This window comes from Mauremys mutica, chromosome 11 (genome assembly GCF_020497125.1).
Source record: "Mauremys mutica isolate MM-2020 ecotype Southern chromosome 11, ASM2049712v1, whole genome shotgun sequence".
Classification (NCBI taxonomy): domain Eukaryota; kingdom Metazoa; phylum Chordata; order Testudines; family Geoemydidae; genus Mauremys; species Mauremys mutica.
The window spans coordinates 35,932,366-35,953,810 of NC_059082.1; the positions used below are offsets into that span (position 1 = coordinate 35,932,366).

At 38.1% G+C, this 21,445-nt stretch overlaps 1 protein-coding gene across 2 annotated transcripts in view; it reads right to left on the reverse strand.

Moving 5' to 3' along the window:
• Positions 1 to 21,445, reverse strand: part of SCAPER (S-phase cyclin A associated protein in the ER) — a 340,257-nt gene that overhangs the window by 272,856 nt on the left and 45,956 nt on the right. For both annotated transcript variants that reach the window (XM_044979453.1, XM_044979452.1), the window contains exon 5: positions 16,465 to 16,662. In XM_044979453.1, the coding sequence (XP_044835388.1) occupies positions 16,465 to 16,662 (198 nt within the window). The remainder of the gene's footprint in view (positions 1 to 16,464; positions 16,663 to 21,445) is intronic.

Sequence of the window (21,445 nt, forward strand, 5' to 3'; positions counted from 1 at the left end):
AATCTTGCAAGATCTTATTAATTTGATAGAACCTAGTCATGTATATGCTGACAAGTAACAAAGAATGCCATTTGACAACTGCAGACCTATAATGTGAATCTAATATAATTTCTCACATCTAAAGAAGAAAATTAGTGGCACAATAATCATGTATGCTGAGCAAAACAGGATTAAAAGTCTTTACTTCCTTCTAGTAGCAAAAAATATAAAATGATTCATCATACATACTGGTTTCCAATTCATTCAAGCTTTGGAAGTGTGTTAACTATGTCAAGGTTGCCCTTAAACACAGAAGACAGTTAAAATTGAAAAGGCCATTTCCCCTAGTATGGCCTGATTCTGCAGCCTTCACTCAGGTAATTCTCCCACTAATTTCAGTGGGAGATTTACCTAAGTATGAGCTCTTAATTGTTTCATTTTTTTAACTGATAGCTATACATATACTCTAAATCAGACTTCATTATTCTCTTCTACTTAATTCAGATAAATGCAATTCAGCCCTGTGCAGAAGACCAGCACGAGGCCTATAGACAACTTATCTCCCACTTAAGCACACAAAATAGGACTTAACTGAGACATAAGTAGTTTATAGTCCATGGACTGGACCTACGCACAGGGGTAATTTTCATCCAAAATGAAGGGAAGAAAGAACTCTGACAAATACTAATAAAAAAAAATTTTAACACTGAGATTTTATATATACATATACATAGAAAGATGAAAGATAACTACAAATACATCTGTTGGACATAGTCTAAAAGTGAATTTGTAGCAAATATTTACAAATATATATGAAAAATCAAAACTTTTATATTAAGATTATATTACCTTTATTTTGAAGTGTCACAAAAACAAAACATTTTATTTATTTTTCTTAAAAGGCAATTGGCATTGCAAAGTAACTGGTAAGAAAAGTCTGCTACAAGAAATGAACAAATTACGTGTTTTAGCCAGCCCTCTTCTTTCAATTTCACTAATAAAAATCTAGGTTTCTAATTCAGTTTAAGTCAGTCATATTATCTTGTGCTGAACGTTAACAACAGTAAGAGCATAGAAAGCAAGATTAATTCAGTATAATTTATTTTAAAATGTCTGCTACTGAGATTTTCCCTATTAAAAACTGAATTAATCCAAATATGAGTTATATTTCTGAAGCTAGATGGCACAAAGAAAATACAATAAATGGCTTAAACAACCTCTTTTAAGGAATGTTTAGCTACACTTTATCAGAAATGATCAGAGCAGTACCATGCAGCTGTAATCTGAGTCATGTTTTACGAACAAGGGAATACAAACAAGACAAGCAGCTGGAGCGGCCCCATATTCACTGATGCACATCTTTCTCCCTAAAGCTATGAAGGCCATTTTGTCAAGCAGGATGAAGCAGAACAAAAGTGGCTCTGAAAGCGCCGTTACAGGCATCCAGATAACTACATATAGATGTACAGCTAAAATTACCAATTAGTTTACCAATTGGCTGCAACGGATTCGATTGGTTTGTAATTAATTCTAGTTACTGGCGCATACAGCAGGACGGTTGGCGCCATCCCTTTGTCCTCCTGATACACAATACTACTGCACAGGGCCCTAGGGTCTTGGCTCTCTAATTCACCTACAGTACTGAGTGTAGCAGATATACCCTATGGTGCTGAAGCAGTGGAAACTTGTACCACTTGAGAAGGTGCTGACAAAAAGGAACCTTTATGGGGTAGACTGCTGCTGCACTAGAGTCAAGGCAATTTTAAATGCCATTATTTGTCAAGGTCAAGTGTAACTCATACTGATTTTTAAAGGGCCAGTACAAGCTAAGAAAACAGGTTGGGGTTGAGGGGATGGTCTTAAAACCAATGTCAACAGGAAAATGTGAAACAGAAGAATTTCTACAATATTAAAATTCCCCCCTGCATCATTCTAATGACTTCTTCATGCTTTCATTTTCTACCTTAGTGTATTTCCTTGCTCCAGCCCTGAATCATTAGCTTAATTTCAAATAACACCACATTTTTAAAAAATTATATATATTTTAATCCATGCTTCTTGTTCCTACATTTTGGGCTCATGGTAATCTTTTCCATGGATGTCCCCACCTTTCCTAAAAACCTTGGAGAAGCCTTACCATAATGCATTTGCAAAACAGTATATGTGTGGTCCTGTGATCTCACACAGCTTCCTATATCTTAAAGGTTTTTTTAAATAATGAAAATACCTCAACATCCTTCAAGCTTAGTATCAATATGGTGGAATTTTTGAACTGGAATGAAAACAATATATATTTAATTGAAGTGTTTCTCTAGTTAGTTGAAAAAGCTATGTTAATTTCAGCAGTGGGCAATTAAAGAGGGCAACCTTTGAATAAATATTGGACAGGTCTCTAGACATTAGAACCTCACACCCTATAATTCACACATACAAAAATGGCCTCTCCTCACTTCATAGCAACGGCTTAGTGGCAGAGCACTGGAAGGATGTCTAATATTAGTAAGACCTCATTATTTTTACAAAATATCTACAGTAAATTTACAAGTATTCTCGTTTTCTGTCTGATTCCATGGAAACACATCCCTAGGTCATCTGCAGTGACCTGGCTTCATAGGTGTGGATAGACAGCCCAGGGGATGGCTGCTGTCCAATCTATCATGCCCCCTAAATTAAGCAGGGACTGGTGATGTAATTTAATGCCTCTTACCTAAGCCAGAAACAACATACATGGATTAACCCACCACAGAGTGCAATACACATACACTGAAGGGATGGGACGGGAGATGTCAGGGCAGGAGAGGGTCAGCAACAGTAGGAGATACCACAGAAGTATAGCTCCTGCTCGTACATGAGTCATGTGGGTCTAGAAGCTGTGCAGAAACACAGGGATCTCCCATAGAATAATAAAGAAAAAACTCCATGAGCGGAAGCAAACCCAATCAATTTTCCAGCCCCTTGTATATATATAAAAAAAAAAAACTACATGATTTGGTTCCTATTGCATGTACCTTTCGAAAAAAGGAGTCTCGTTTGTTCAAATATAATGTAGTGAACTTGGAAATCAAATCTTCTCAGTTTCACTCCCCTACACTAAAATGCAGGGAAGTAGGGGGGGAGGTAAGCAAAGGAGACCACAAGATGGAACAATTTCCCCAGCATTCCCACCAGAAGAACATACCAGAGAAAAGAACTTTGTTAACATACAAATGTTCAGTTCATTCTCAGGTCTGGAAACGGGTATTGAGTTTTTTCTACCAGTTGATAGTTCCGCAGAGTAATTATGTTGTACATTTTGGATTAAATATTTGTCAGATTAGATGCCATTTTCAGTTATTCCTGCAAAAAAACCAAGCAAACCTAGTATTTTTCTCTTCTGTCTTTCTATTTAAATTTGAAAAGGACAATCAGATATTTTGTTTTAGTCATTTGGCTTAAAAGTTGCCCTGGGGCTGAGAGTTTGCACAAGAAGTTTCATTGCAGAGATACTTTTTTGACAGCTGAATTATAAATGCTTAGAAGAACCCAGAGGGTTTGGTTTGGATTCTTGCTTCCTGGTCAGGGATAGTTGCCAAAGCAGTGTGTTTAATCTTAGTGGAGGATTGGGGGAGGGGGATCCCTTTACTCTATCTAATGGAGTGCCATTGAACCATTCTCAGTCAATGAAAAATAACAGTAACATGAGGCCTTAAAGACGAGGCAAAAACTGTGTGATGGGGAGAAAAATAATATAATACACCAATAACTGGAGTTCTCCAAACGATGTTGCCTCTGCAAATCCCCACTATAGCAGTCTTGCACCATGCACATAAGCCACTGAACTGTTAGTAGTTAAAGCTGCTGGGAGCACTTTTGACAATCTAGGATCCAAATGTTCAAGATCCCATAACTGTTCTCAATTTCTTTCCTCATCAAAGCATCCATTAAGGGACTGCAAAGAGGAGTGGAGAAAAGATGATGAATGTGTCTCAGCAGAGACAATGGGCCTCCACCCAATCTCACACTGATTTTCCATCTATTCAGCTTTGCTGACTTCAACAGAGTCATTCTTGGTTTACGCTCGGGTAACAGAATAGAATTTGCCCTATATATTCTGAGAATTCCAAATATTGCTAGGCAACCTTCATTTTGCTTTAATGAATTATCTCAGCAGACCAATGTAGGAGACTAATCAGCAGACTCACAATCACAGGAGGCCAGGGAGTGCTTACTTAGAAACAGACTGAAGTGCTGCCCTACTGAACAGAGCAACTGATCTATATTCAGAGTCAAGAGAATAATACTTCATGCAGGTGTGAACTCCACATGGCAGCCTAACATATTTCAAGAATAGATATATTTCTAATAGAGGCAGCCAGTGTAGCCACAGGTCTCATAGAATGCCCTCAATCTATCTGGTATTGAGACTCCAGCCTGATCATAAAAAGGCCTAGACAGAAACCAGAATCCACTTGGAAAACCTCTGAATTGAAATTTGGATTTCTCCACAAGGAAGAAAAAAAAAGGAAAATTTACAAATAAGGCTGAGCTTTTTCCAAACAGTATTAAAAACTTTTAAAATATCTAACCCAGGGATAGGCAACCTATGGCATGTGTGCCGAAGGCGGCACACAAGCTAATTTTCAGTGGCACTTACACTGCGCGGGTCCTGGCCACCGGTCTGGGGGCACTCTGCATTTTAATTTAATTGTAAATGAAGCTTCTTAAACATTTTAAAAACCTTATTTACTTTACATACAACAATAGTTTAGTTATATATTATAGACTTATAGAAAGAGACCTTCTAAAAATGTTTAAATGTATTACTGGCACGCGAAACCTTAAATTAGAGTGAATAAATGAAGACTCGGCACACCACTTCTGAAAGGTTGCCGACCACTGATCTAATCTATGAAACCTCATTTCATTGGCAGATGATGAGACTTGTGAATAACACAGCACGAGAGTTATATATTTGCTAATATGAAAATCTACGACCATCTTACTAGGCTTTGGGGTGATGTTTCAGAACCACTTTGTCTTTCTGAATACAGTGTAAGGAGGATCAGCAATAGAACTTCCAGATTGTTTCTTTTAGAAGATGGAGTGTGAATAAACATTCTTCTAGAGGTTCAAATCTAGTAAGAAATCAGTTCAAGACCCACTGGTTTTTGGGTTGTCAAACTAATCGAAATACATGTAATGGGCCCTAAAAACTAAGATGGAAGAACCTAAACTTGTAGCTGGTATGAAGAAATGGAAAATAAATGAACCCATCCTGATGATGGACAACAGAAGAACATGGTGTTTGTTTAGATAATACTTGGCTGTCATACTGTATCTGAGAGTCAATACAAATTACTCATTCACTGAGTTCAGGAAAACCTTTACCACTAGCCTAACTGCTCTTAGCGCCAATATATTTGTATGCAATCTATTTTCTTTGTTTTCCAAATATTAAATAAGGAGGGGCAGAGTGAGATTGGGAATAAGAGAGCAAAAGGGAAGAAAGAAAATATTTCAAGTACAAATATTTGTACTGAAGGATGATCTGGAGGGTAATACACAGGACTGATAGATAGGACTCCGGATTTCATTTCCAGTTCTGCCACTGACTCACTGTGTAACCTTACCTGCCTGTGCCCAGATTTGCTCATATGTAAAGTGGGGACAATAATGTTGACCTACTTCAGGAGGTAGGTGAAAATACTTTAAGATCCTTGGATGAAATTACTACTATTAATTATTATCATCATCATTAAGAAGGTTGAGACAGGCTGAATCAGAAAATACATATTCACTTCATGGACTCACATCTGCAAAAATGTCACTTTAGGAGCAACTTGGAACACAGCAAACTGTTTGGGACAAGCTAACTTCCAAACGTGTTCTTGTGGCAGAGGCACAAAGTCTGGTGGATGGAAATTAGGGGTAAAGCTTAGTCAGTCAGAGTTCATGGCAATGTGACTGGGACCATCTCCAAATTTCACAGGAAAGCAGCACAGACCATTCATTATGGACTGGGGAGTGGTGTCATGTTCTACAAAGGGTTAGAGGGCTACTCTTCTGTTGGGCTACAGAATGCTAAATAATAAAATAAAACATATAAAATACATGGAAAAATCAATATTTAACTTGAATGTGGGGGGACTATAATATAGCAAGTATCTATGCTATATTTTTTTGTTTCCTATTTGGTCTTATATCCACCAATTCTGTGACCACTGAACCAGTGGACAGACTAATTTAAATGAAATAAGACTATGTTTAAACTTGACAAACCCTGCTTCTTTTAGAGGTAATTTAACCAATTTGTCACTGTACTCTTAAGCATGAAGCATCAAAGCAGTACCAATACATACATTTGTGGTTTCAAATACCTCAGCTCCAAACCATTAGCAAGAGTTACTGAGATACTGCCTTAGGCAGTGTCCAAAGCCAGGGGGAAATATATACAACAGCTGATCTTCTTACACACATTTCCACTGTTTGCATCCTTACCACAACCCTTTCGTCTGCAATTTCAACCACAACCACTCACCAGAGCTCAGTCCCATTTGGAAGCACTAAACATTATTCACAGTGACAATGTAATCAATAACCAAGTACTCCAAATCATAAAATTGAATAAATCCCATATGCATAACTTCAAAAACAAACACACACATTTTCAAGATAGCCTGGATCTAACAAAGGTGTTAAATGTTGGTAATAGGGTCAGGTTTTATTTTCTTTAACAAGTATAAATCTTGTATTGTAATTTGACCTTTAGCACAATTAAAACATTTATAACACTGCATGATGTATCCACATGAATTTTTTCAGTATATGGAAAAATATGAAAAAGAGTGAAAATTTTCCCAAATTAAAATACAAATATTCAAAATAATAAATTAAGATTATTTGAATAAAATCTATATGAAAGCTTTTCTTAATAACAATTGTTTATTTTCAGAGAACAATTTAAAAATAAATAACACAAAGGCTAGAGCAGTGGTTCTCAAACTTTTGTACTGGTGACCCCTTTCACATAGCAAGCCTCTTAGTTCAACCCCCATCATAAATATACAAAAAATGTTTTTTAATTTAACACCATTATAAATACTGGAGGCAAAGCAGGGATTGGGGTGGAGGCTGACAGCTTGCAACCCCCCATATAATAACCTCACGACCCCCTGAAAGGTCCTGACCCCCCGTTTGAGAACTCCTGGGCTAGAGGATCAATTACCAGATATTATATTTCCTTATTTAATATTATTTTTACAAAACACTTATACAGCATTGTAAATATAAATGACACTTCACAAACTTAGCTAACAATACGTTCTCTGCTCAAAAAGCTTTCAAACTAAATAGGTAAGAAAAACAAGACAACAAAATATGAGTCAACACAAGTGCTGCTTTTGTTTATCATCATTAATGTCCTTTAGTCCCTCAGACCTGGCAGAATTTGTGTGACTTCTCAACTGTAGGCAGTGATTTGTCTGTCTAGTACCATAAGATAACACTTTTTATACACCTCTACCCCGATATAATGCGACCCGATATAACACGAATTCGGATATAACATGGTAAAGCGGTGCTCTGGGGGGGAGGGGCTGCGCACTCTGGCGGATCAAAGCAAGTTTGATATAACGTGGTTTCACCTATAACGCAGTAAGATTTTTTGGCTCCTAAGGACAGTGTTATATCGGAGTAGAGGTGTATAATTAATCCTATTTTAAACCACTAAATACCTTCTCTAGACACATCAGGCAAGTACGAACTGTTACCAAGTAAGCATATGAGTGAAATTAAAGATATTTCCACCGTTAATATAGATTTTTATTATAAAACTGACTTTCATCTTAAAATTTAAAGATTCAGAAGACCAGAGTGGTCTTTTTAATCTCTAAACTCCTAACATATAATTTTTAAACTATTGTTTAAACAATCCAGCAGAATTACTACACATTACCTATCTATCAACACTGCAGTGTCACTGTATATTCATGAGATTACAGTACACGAAGAGAGACTATATGAGCCACAGAGATGATCAAATCTTCCAGCTGTATTTTCTTATAATGCCTAGTCTTTTCTATTGCAACATTGTACATTGTTAGAATTATTTTAATAAGCAAAATAGAAAAATATCTAAAGCCACATTTAATGGCTAGTTAAAAAATTGGAAAAAATAGCTTTACCACCAAATCAGAGTCATCCAAGAACTATTTTTACACAATGACATTGCATGATGGCTCAGTTGTTCCACCCCAGAACCTATAAAAAGAGGAGACCATATGTGGGGAGAGGAAGAAGTCCCACCTCCCTTGTCTCAGAAGATTCTCTGCTCGTGACTCTACAGAGTACAAGGTGTGGAGTTGGAGGCAGGATATGCTGATGCTACTGCATAGCTGCTGTGGGATGCGATCAATGGCAACATGGCTCCTAATAAGGCTATGTTGCCCAGGGGTAAGGTAGACAGAGAAGCAATAGTTATCCTTGAAGGACAGCTCCTGTCTCCAACAAAAAGGAGATCTCTTCCCTGAAGATCCTTAGGATGTGTGGACTTTGGAGAAGATGTTGCTCCAAAATCTGTGTGTCTGCAAATCTCTATCACTGTGAGGGAAGAGTTTCATAAAAACTCTTTAAAGTGAACTTTGCACTGTTTTGCACACAAACCCTCTCCTGATGGTGTCAGAACCTAGGAATGGCAATATCAAGTCAGACCAATGGTCCATCTGCCCAGTATTCTGCCTTCCAACAGTGGCCACTGCCAGATGCTTCAGAGGGAATGACCAGAACAGGGCAATTGTCAAGTGATCAATCCCCGTCATCCAGTCCCAGCTTCTGGCAGTCAGAGAGGTTTAGGAACACAAAGAGCATGGAGTTGCAGTCCCTGGCCATCTTGGCTAATAGCTATTAATGGACCTATCCTTCATGAATTCTTTTTTGCCTTCACAACATCCCCTGGCAACGAGTTCCACAAGTTGACTGTGCATTGTGCAAATAAGTACTTCCTTATGGTGGTTCTACACAATGGGGCAATCTACACTATTGTATTAAAAATCATATTTAGAGGATACACTGAAATAGCTCTATCAGGTTCACAGAATCAGAGAAATGTAGGGCTAAAAGGGATTTAGAGATCACCTAGTCCATCCGCTTGTGCTGAGGCAGGATTAAATATACCTAGACAATTCCTGAGAGGTGTTTGTCTAACCTATTCCTAAAAACTTCCAATGATGGGGATTCCACAACCTCCTTACTTAACTTGTTCCAGAGTTAAACTATCTGTATTATTTGAAAGCTCTTCCTAATATCTAACCTGAATCTCCCTTGTTAAAATAAGCCAGTTACTTCTTGTTCTACCCTCAGTGGACATGGAGATAATTGATTTCCATCCTCTGTATTGATCACCTTTTACATATTTGAAGACTGTTTTCATGCCCTTCCTCCACATCCACCCCAGCCTTCTCTTCTCCAGCTGAACATGTCTAGAGCTTTCACCCTTTCCTCGTAGTCATATTTTCCAAACCTCATATTTTTTATTATTCTCCTCTTGACTCTCTCCAATTTATTCATATCTTTCTTAAAGTGCAGTGCCCAAAACTGGACACAGTACTCCAGCTGAGGCCTCACCAGTGCCAAGTAAAGTAGAACTATTATCTTCCCTGTCTTTCATATGACATTTCCGTCAATACATATCAGAATAACATCTGCTATTTTTGAAGCAGAAGCAAACTTCTTGCCTCATATTCAATTTGTGATTCACTATAATCCCCAAATCTTTTTGTGTAATACTGCTGCCTAGCCAGTTATTCCCTGTTATATATTTGTGCATTTGATTTTTTCCTTCCTAAATGTGGTACTTTGCATTTGTCTTTATTAAATTTCATCTTGTTGATTTCAGACTAATTCTCCACTTTATCAAGATCATCCTGAATTCTAATCCTGTCCTCCAAAGTGCTTGCAACCACTCTCAGCTTGACATCATTCACAAATTGTATAAGCATACTCTCCTCTCCATCATTCAAGTTATGAAGAAATACTGAATGGTACCGGAACCAGGACTGACCCGAGGGGCCAAAGGAGACGTGAACCATTACTAAATACTCTTTGAGTATGGTCTTTCAACCAGTTTTGCACCTACCTAATTTCATCTATGCCATATTTCCATAGGCTGCTTATTAGAATGTCATGCAGAACAGAGTTAAAAGCGTCACTAAAGTCCAGCAATATCAAGTCTACTGCTTCTCCCCATCCAGAAGGCCAGTTACTTTGTCAAAGATGGAAACTAGATGGATTTGTCATGTACATGTCATGCCAAATCAATCTTGGCTATTACTTATCACCTTATTATCCTCCAGGTTTGAACAAACTGACTGTTTAATAATTTGTTTGAGTATCTTTCTGGGTACCCAAGTTAGGCTGACTGGTCTAAATTCCCCAGGTCCTCCTTTTTCCCCTTTTTGAAAATAGGTACTATGTTTGCCCTTCTCCAGTCCTCCAAGACCTCACCCATCCTTCATGAGTTCTTGAAGATAATTGTTAACTGCTCAAAAATTGCTTCAGCTAGTTCCTTAAGTACCTTGGGGTGAATTTTGTCAGGCCCTGCTGACCTCAACACATCTAACTTACCAAAGTATTTTTTAACCTGTTCTTTTCCAAGAGCCTTCTCCCTTGTTGTTAATATTAAACTTGCGTTAAGCATCTGGTCACAATTAACTTTTTTAGTAAAGACTGAAGTAAAGGCTGAATAGTATATGTTTAGAATAACATATATGTGCTTAACCAAGTAAGCAGACTAGATTCAGAAGAATATAGTCAGTCAGGCATGTAGAGGGTAAATTATCTACCTGTAATTGTTCTCTGAAAGGTAGATTCTGTGTTTGAACTAAAGCCCTGAGGTATCATACTTTCAGACAAGAGTCTTCCTTTTAAGCACTTTAAAATATCTTCCATTAAGCCTTTTGCCCTTGGGGAAGCAGTCACGCACCAGAGAATATATGAAGTGCACCAACCATCAGTTCTTATTTACGTGAACAACAAGTGGAGTCCTTCTCTGTGGCACTAAAAGTGCTCACTATTTTGCATGACAGAAGTAATTTCTTGGGATCTTTTACCTTTATTTCTTAATTTTACTATCACTTCTATTCTGTATTTTAAAGCCCAGAGGAGTTCTAAGCTTCACTCTTGCCATTGTCAGCCTCTGTTTGCTTCCACCAGCTTTTTATATTTTTCTTTCAGACTTCTACCCTTTTTTTTTTTTGTGACTTTGTCACCGCTTATACAGAAAAGTGATCTCTATTGATTTCTAGCACTGCCCTGCGCAGTAAAAGTTATGATGGGATTTGCTCACTGTGAGTTACCACCCTTAGGAAGGTTTAACATTCTATTGTTTTGAAAATTACACAGTTTCTCCTTTACAAAGTGATTTGTTTAAAGGTTGTGATGCAATACAACAAATGGAAATAAAAGAGACTGAAGAATGATAATGCCATCCTCAACTCAAACTGGGGTTTTCTCCCCTCCCATTATTATGTGGGTTGAAGATAGACTATTAACTGTTACTCCTATTTGACCCAAGTAGTTAGACAAAGTTCAGGAACTTGTGGATTGTTTCTGTTACAAGAAATTGATGATGGAGACACGCATCTTTAATGCAATTCTGTTTATTTACAAAGAATATAAAAAGTCCTGTTTCTCTGAATACATGAAGAATCAAACAAAAGGAGATACTTTCTTTGCTCACACCTCCATGTCTCTTTCAGCCAGCATTCAGCCCAAAATCTCTCAGCTTTTTCCTCAGGCCATGCTACAAATGCTTCTGTGTGGCTGTATTCTCTCCAAGCTTCTCTGGTCTTTCTGCTGTTTCTCTCACAGAGATCCAAACAAAACACAGTTTCAATCCAACCAATGCCCTACTGCCTGCATTTGCGATATCAGTCCCTAGAGAAATCCTTTGTGGGCCACGCTGTTAAATTTCTATTCAAGATTTGCCATGTGTCTATGTTTTGGATGGTTCGCCATTCCTTCACCTGCCTGGTTTCATAAAGGATCATAATGATTTCTGACAATCTTACATGAAGATGGGCAGTAATGTGTGCAGTATCAAAGAGCTTTAACCCAATCTATAACCCAATCTTAAATATTAATTTTCTAGTTTCTGACAATTTCATTCATATATTATTTACAATTGGATTGGGACATTTAATAAATGACGGCTAACTAGTTGTTTTAGGCATGTTTGAAAACAAAAAAACGAGATGCATACAACTGCTCATGTCTATGCAGGGACATGCACTCAACCTGCATAAATCTTGCAATGCAATATTCTGTTGCTGACATTTTGTCCTCAGAAGCAGAGGTGGGGTAAGAATCTGACTTTTGCCTCTAGATAGCATAGAACTCATAGCCCAGGCGGCAATGGCCTAAAGTGGCTTTAATCTACCTTTACATCCTCACAATCCTAGATTGCTCTGAGGGCTTAAGCCGGGGAGGGCAAACTATGTCCCGCAGGCCGGATCCGGCCCCTCAGGGCTTTGGATCCAGCATGCGGGATTGCCACCCCCGTGGTGTTGTGGGCCACACACCACTCCCGGAAGCACCTGGCACCACGTCCCTGAGGCCCCTTGGGCAGGGGGGCGGAAGGCTCTGCACACTGCCCTCGCCTGCAGGTATTGCCCCTTGCAGCTCCCATTGGCCAGGAAGAGGGAACCGCGGCCAATGAGAGCTTCAGAGGATGTACACACAGGCAAGGGCAGCACGCAGAGCCCTCTGTCCCTCCCGCTTTCAGGGGCCGAAGGGACGAGCCTGCCTTAGTCCCACTGTGTGCTGCTGCCACCCCGGAACTGCTCCATGTAAGCGGTGCTGGGCCGGAGTCCGCACCCCGAATCCCTCCTGCACCCTGCACCCCAACTCCCTGCCCTGAGCCCCCTGCCACACCCTGCACCCAACCCCCTGCCCTGAGGTCCTGCCACACCCCGCACCCCTCCTGCACACCAACCCCTGCCCTGAGCTCCCTGCTGCACCCTGCACCGCTCCTGCACCCCAACCCTCTGCCTTGAGCCCCCTCCCGCACTCCTCCCTGCATCCCTGCCCTGAGCCCCCTCTTGCACTCCCCACCCCCTCCTTGCACCCCAAACCCTTTCCTTGAGCCCCCTTGTACACCCCGCACCCCACCTCCGCCCCAACCCCTTGCCCTGAGCCCACTCCTGCACACTGCACTCCCTCCTGCCCCAGCCCTACATTCATTACCCTGCATGCAATTTCCCCACCCAGATGCGGCCCTCGGGCCAAAAAGTTTGCCCACCCCTGGCTTAAGCAGCACCTGGAAGACAGCCTAAATTACGGGAGTCTCCCTAGGTTGCCTATAAGTCACAGTACTGCCTGAAATCACTACAGTGCTGTGGCCCCATTCCCAACATGCCCATCCTGGCCCCAATACCAGGGCCTTACAGGGTATGTCTACACTGCAATTAAAAGCATGGAGCTGGCCCATGCCAGCTGACTCAGGCTAAGGGACTGTTTAGCTGGAGTGTAGATATTAACATTTGGGCTCGGGCTGGAGCCCAGGCTCTAGGACCCTGCGAGGTGGGAGGGTCCCAAAACTCAGACTACAATGCAATTAAACAGCCCAAACATCTACAATGCAATTAAACAGCCCCGCAAGCCCTAGCCCCGCAAGCCCAAGTCAGCTGGCACAGGCCAGCCGATGGTACGTAAGTGCAGTGTAGATTATACCCACAGAGGGTCCTCTGAAGGCAGTTTTATGACTCTCCTCCACATTTTCTGCACCAAGGGAAACCTGTTCTAGACAAATACAGGGCTTTTAGAGACCCTTTACACCACCTCAGCCCTTTTATGTAGCAGAATAAAACTGGAATGGGAAAGAGGATCTCACCTCTGGAGTTAGAAAACAAACACAGGCCCTTGTATATGATATGTATTACAAGGCACAACATGACACAACATAAACAGGAAAGGATGTTGCCAATGGGATGATGTAGTCTCTAAAATCAGAAATGGATACAAAGTTTTATCACACACCTTATTCTGTCAAATATGGATCTATTGTAATGCGCTACATCTGAGACTGACCAAGGCCACCCTTAAATTAAGGCATGCAGCAGCTCATCTACTAAGCAAGAAGAACTGTTGACAAGGTCTCACACCAGTGCTTCATGCTCAACTCTGTTTGCATATCCAGTTCTTAGTGCAAGTCAAGAGCCTAATCCGCACTTACAAAGCCCTAAGTGGGCTGACACCAGCTACCTGAATGAATGTCTCACTCTGCACCATGAAATGAAAGCTGCATTCAGCCAGAGCACTTTGGCTGACAGAAATCAGGATATGCCTTGCAGGGAGTGAGGGCAGAGCTTTGGGTGTGGAGAACCACAACTGTGAAACCAGCTTCTGGCAGAGATTTGGCTGCGCCTAAATTTTACCACCAGTGTTACACAGCAAAAAATCCTTTGAAAAAGAAAAGAAAATGATGTATGTACACGCATGTCAATGATATACTGATCAGTCTCACATACAAGCCCACATACACACATAATTTTACCATAAATTTATATTATACCTTTTTCCTGCTTACCTACATGTATAACATTAATCCTAAGAAAAAAGCAAAAATAATACTTTTCCAAAACATTCTACTATTACACATAAATCATAAAAAATATATTATCAAAGTCACCACCACCTTATATTGTACTAAAGGTATCTCTGACATTTAGCTAAGAGCACAATAAATCGATCAATACAATCATCATGCAAAAAGAAATCAAGAAGAAGCTCAACAAATATAACTGGTAACTGTTCTCCACAAATAATTAATAACAACATTATTTAAAATTTTCCATCTTTCCTACATCTCATCTTCAAAAAACTCTATTAAAAGATATATGAACAAATAATATTGTCTATTCAATGCTATCCCATAAAAGAAAATTCCTAAAATCAAGATACTATAACAAAAATAACACACATAAAATCTTAACAATCACTGGGACTGCATTAAAGTGGTGGTTTTGTGATGAAACAGGCATTTCTTTCTATATGATGAAAATAATGCAGTTACTAAATATGTTTGGAGGTGTAAGACTTAGAATTTACATAGCTATTCATTTCTGTGCTTTTAAGTGCCTAGGGAGTTTTGCAGGCAAACAATGTGACAGGTAACTGCATTGTTGTCACTTACCAACCTTAACTGGTGTTTTAAAGATTTTTGGTTTGGGATGTATATATATTTCCCTCCCAGCACAGACTGAGTGTTATGACTGGAATTCTAGGTGAGGTCTCAGCTCTATAAAGATGTGATAATGATACAAATAAACTTCTTTTCCTTCAGTCATAAAAGTTTAAAAATGGTAATCTGATTACACGACAAAGTAGATTGGTTTTCTTAAAAACAAAAATTCATCAGAGAAATTTCCTGAGCAGGAAGACAGTTCAGTAACAAAATGTTAAATTATGTTAGATCAACTAACGGTTTGGAAGCCTGCAGCTACTGTTCAGTTCTGAAACCTGATTTCAATTAAATATATTTGTACGCTAATCCCAAAGCCAATTTGGCCATCTCTGATTTCAGCAGAAAACTAGATACACATGATAAGATGAAAGTTTATTTTAAACTATATATGTAGATATGTAGATATATACATATCACAATGATTAGATAATGGCTTCCAGAATTTGGTGAACTTTCAGCCATGTTTAATGTTAAAAAAAAAAAAAAAAAAAGGTACCTTTAATATTTTCTTAAAGATGTACTGTCCTGGCTTCTCTTAATTCTTGTGATCATTTAATGTATTATAAAGTCATACAGTGTACAATGAACTCTTATTAAAAGGCAATAGTTCTCCTACTGAGTTACTGAAAAGACACCACGCTTTGTGTCTCTGTTTTACATCTTAATACAAACACAAGGTTATCTAAAATTAGAAAAAACACCTTACAACGACATCCCACCCAGACATTGTTTATACTTCGCCATCAATCGCACTTTCTTACCACCAGAGAGTGAATCAGAAGAGTGATAACTATCTCTGCAGAAATGGAGCAATGTGTAATTAAGACATTAAACAGGAAACTAAAGAATGTGAACACAGGCTGAATCCCAACAGTGCCATCTACAGCAAAAAGTACTGCAGGCAAAAGGATATGACAATTGCTAGAAATATCAACCACAGACTGAATGAGGCGTTTTTGGTTTTTGTTAATATAAATTAAGGTAATCTGACTGCAGTGTTAAAAGTCTAAGAAAAAGTTACATATTGCTATAAGTTTCATATCATTCCAAACCAGTCAGCGTGTAAGATGAAAGCTGCTTTTTCTTAGCAAAAATAAATCAATATGTTTTCAGCTTTCTTATTTAAGGCCCTCAAATAAAAATACAAAGCATGCAATAATTTGTTTTTGAGGTTCTGTTTCTTGTTTTTAGCTTATCTGTAATGACAGGAACAGCACCAAGAGACACATTGCAACAATTGGGACAGAACACTTCAGAAAGAGTCTTACCTTGCATTCTACTACGCTCTGATCCGACTCACAAGTAACATAGATTTCATCAACTGCCCGTCTAAGATTGTCAAAAAGAAATGCCCAATATCGAGCTCTCAAATCAACTTTTCGAGGTTGCCTTGTTTTTGTTGGGCTTTTGTCAAAGTTTTTATCTCCAGCAGCTGCTGATGTTATTTTACAGTCTACTGTAGTACTCTGAAGAGATGAGATACAACATAAAAAAAAAACACAAATAAGTGTGGCAAGGGGTTGGGCTTCTGTATAACATAATTTTTTCAACATATGTCAACACTTTCAAACAAGACATCCTTCACTGAGGCTTACGCCATATCCCACTGACTGAGTTCTTCAAACAAATTTTCTCACCTTAAACAAAAGGGGCAGGTCTGTAGAACCTAATTTCTGTTTCTCTGACATTTCTAACCCAATATTTACATCTGCACAATAGCAGAAGATATTCTGCTCTGTATGTAGATGGGAAAGTTGCATTTGTCCCATTACTTGTTCTGGTAAGAGTATGTTTCCAGAAGATGCAAACGTTATTTTGCTAATGACTATGCCAGGTACATTCTGTCATCAAACAAATGTTATTGCAAAGATATTGTATAGAACATTTTGTCTCAATTTTTTGTTAAAATATAATAACTTCAGTGTACAAGTCTTAAGGCCAGTGAACACAGCTGTGACCAGCCTTTTAATCAATGTTTTATTGCTTCACTGTAGTAAAGAAGTCAGTAAGCATCACATTAGTTGCAAAAAAAAAGCTTTCACACTTCAAAAGATTCATGTCTTTGCCTGTATAGGTGACTTTCCATTCATCACATTCAAATATTACATGGCAAATTCAAATCCAGCATATTGTCTTTAATTGTGTTGCTCTTGCTTATGCCAGGTCTGAAGTTGTCTCTCTGTTGTTTTGACTCTAGAGTCATGATTTCAGCAATGTTAAACACACCTTAAGCTTCTACCCTCATTTTCAAAGAAGAGAAATGGAGTATAAATTTATGGTTCTCTGCAAATTATTGAGATATAAATGCTATGTTAAATTTGATTACTCTCTTTTCTTTGGGCTCATATCAGCCCCAAATTTTCTTCGTGACTGCTGGATCACAGATGCTCTGTTATGTGCCATCTTAAAAGCAATAATTTAATGATTACTACACCCTTACACATCTGCTGAGCTTGCACGTTCAGTTCATTCCTTTTCAAAATGTGGGAGGTAGGTTTTTCCTTCGTTGACTGATATACTGTAACTCAGTCATGGAAGAAATTCTAAAGGGGTGTGAAGCACCTCTTCCTGGCTGACAGCTCCAAAATTGAATTCAGCCAGATTCAGGATACTGGGCCCATCTAGTCTAAGATTCTCTCCCACAGCAACACCCAAGAGGAAGGAAGTGCTGCGGGTATGGGGGGGTCCTCTCCTGCAACTGGGACAAGCACCCCAAATCAATCCAAAGTGATCCTCAATCACATACAATTTTACCATGTATCTATTAACTAGGTCTGAGAACAAAAAATGCCAAAGCCCTAGCATATGAAAGCATAAATAGAATTATAGTCACTGGCAGGTCAAAACTGGCCCCAAATGTAGGTTTTGTAAAAATAAGCTACCAACCCAAATGTAAATATATAAATATTGCTCTGCAGCATTTGAAATCCAGATAATGCAGCTCTACACTAGTTTCTATGCATGAGAACATGCCATTGTTTAATGTGATTACAAATCAGTGAAACTGACCAGTCTATTTTCACTGTCTAAATTGAGAGAAATACAAAAAGCAAGAAAATACATAAATAATTAAAAGAAAATTAGATTTTTAAAAAAGGTACTTCCCAGACTATTTAAAGGAAATTTGGGAATAAAGTAGTCACTATTCTGCTTAAAAAGACACTGGCAAGATATTGCATCTAATCTAATCTCCTTAAAAAGACACTGGCAAGATATTACATCTAATCTAATCAAATACAAAACAAAAAGAATGGAGAATAAGCTTTTATAAATAAAAAGGCACTCATGCATCCTTTTTTCATATCAAAAGAAAAGACTGAAAAGAGACATATATACATTTCCCTCAGTACTGACAACACAAACATAGCATTGTATTAGTTAAGGGCATGAGAACCAGAAAACAAAACCAACTTTAAATGGAAAGTAAAAATGATCATTAGCCAAACAATCAAGCAGCATAAATGGAAAAAAAATAATTTAAATATTTCTTTTTAATAATTTGTATCTTGAAGCATTCATTTAGCACTCCTTTCATGCATATGTTTTCTGTAGCAGAGATCTCTAGAATGTTATGTTGCACAAGACACTAGTACATTTTTAGTATTGCTTGGAGAACTCCATCTTTTCAAATTCTAAATTCTTTAAACTCCATCTTTTAGTCAGTGTGTCAAAATGAACAAAACAATATATGAGCCAGGGTGCCTACAGGATACATCAATTAAACAAAGGGATGAGGATTTCAACAGTTTAAGTCAGTTATTGAAACAAAAATGCTTACGGGCTACCACTTTTATATTCCAAGATTAAATCCAGTGAGATTTAAAACAGCCCAAGCTACTAAATCCTTGAAAAACAGGTTTTATAATTAGAACAACTAATCTTAACTACAATACTGAGAACAGGATGCTATAATAATTGGCCTGGGTTCAAATCCTACTGCTCCTCAGTGAAAAGCTGAAAAACATTTTTCTCCTGTGCCAAAACTTTGTTTCATTGCAGGAAAGTTTGCATTCAACAGAGACAGAGCACCATTGTAGAAATGTCATTTAAGCCCAAAGGCAATACAAGTTAAAATACAAACTCTACAGTAATTTTGGATGAAAGTCTCAACGTTATAAATGGAAGGTAGATGGATTAGGGGAAAACCAGAAAAACATTTTTTATGTTGGCATTTGTGCAAAAGAGATCCCAAGACTGTGCAAATACTAAGTGCACAGAGGATTTTCCTTGTTCTCCTCAGAAGGTTCTTTGTGATTTTTAGTATTCCATCATAAAGACACTGCAATAAATTCAATGCCACTTTCAACAGATTATGCTGGCTTTAAATTAAAAAAATTTCTCTGCATGTTTGGAAAACATACAGTATATCAAATCAGATTTTAATATAAAAATGGCACACCTTCAAAAGAGGAACAGTAGGTGAGAATCAAAATTTTTAAATTACCGTATTCTAAGACTATAAATGTCTCTACTTCTTTTATAGAAGATTTTAACCTACAGGCCACATTTCTAGACATGTAACTACCAAACAGAAGTGAATTGCACAAATGTGTGAGGGCAAAACTTGCCAAACTGTTTATTAAAGATCGACTCTATTAGAACTCCTGGATCCTTTTATGGGTTTTCTCCGCATTCCAGTCTATTCTTTCTCTCAAATAGCTCCTGCTCTGTCTACACTGCAAAATACATCATATAATGTACTAAAACATTTGGCAAATTTCATTTAGTAACTAACAAGGAGCACACAATGCAATCAGATTGATCATGATCTCAATGGCTGCACTCACATTTCTTTATGACAATAAAATTTACCAATGTTGTAGTACATTTAATTTTGCAAACCAAACCAAAATAGTGCATGAGAAACTGGAAGAGCAATAAAGTAAAAGTGTGCACTTTGAGCCTATTCACTTTACCTTCTGTAAGAAAGCAAGGCGTATTGCTGGAAATAATCCACACTTAGATGCTTTTGGCCAAATGCCATGTATAGTTTATTTAAATAGTGATTTTGGTCAAGTCTAAGATTTATGACTTTGCCAATTCTAGATACATATTTAAATTTCACTAGCAAGTATAAGAATTGCAAAACATTCTCCATTATATTAATATTTTAAATATGCATTCCATGATATATTGTACAAATGAAAAACTAAGGAAAAATCTACACAGAAGACAAGAAACTGGTAGAGTACCCACCAGGCCTTTCTCTCAGAGAAAGCAATGATTTCTGCCCCCCAAACTAATGATTTCAGGGTATCCATGGAAGCCAGGGCCAACTACAGAGAGCCGCCATACCACTCCAAGCACTGACAACACTTCCTTTGGAGACTGACAATTGTGCAATGCAATCTGTAGTGCTTGAGCCTTAAAACCACACTGAAAATCACTCTCCATACTCTTGCCATCTGTAGGGGAAGCAATCTTCAGAGTCCAGATAATTTTCATTACAATTCACTGAACCTTTCCTTTTTCTGTTGTCCTTTTTTCTGTTATTTCAGCACATATGCACCATTAATACTGCACTTTCTAAATGTGTATTACCTTGAACATGTCTTGCAGTTTTGTAAAATTCATTTAATCTGTTACCGGGAGTTCTTCATAATCATTCCTTATTTTGAATAGCCTACATAATTTTGTTGGAAAATTTTGCTTTTTCCTAGTACTGATGTCTGAACCCCGCTATTCGTCTCTGTCAATGCAGACATCTGACGATATATTTCTAATATTAATTTAATGTTTCTTTTCTCCTAACCATATTTTAATCCATCAGTACAAATAAATAGCATGCATTATGACCGGACATTACCTCTTATTCAATATTTACCATGCTTCTTATTAATAATATTTTTTATTATAATAGAGCCTAACAGCCCCAAACACAATACAAAAAGACAGTCCCTGACCAGAGGAGTTTATAAACGCAGCGCAAGAGACAACAAATGGATACAATGGACAGACAAGGGGAGCACAAGGAAACAAAGAGACAAACTGCCTCTTGCGAGAGACATCATCAAAACCTGTTTGAAAAATTTATAACTATGTTCTTCTGGTAGTTTTATCATGAACTTTTTCATAAGCATCAACCTTACCAGTGGGCTTTGTATCTATAGCATGGTTTTGGTGCAGGGAAGCATGATCTTTCCCTGTTTCTTATCCTTCAAGTCTCAAGATCTTCATGTGTTTCCATGTTATCTCTTGTGAACCAAAAGGGAAAACTCAACAGCTGCATGTGACTCACCAGGTATGACT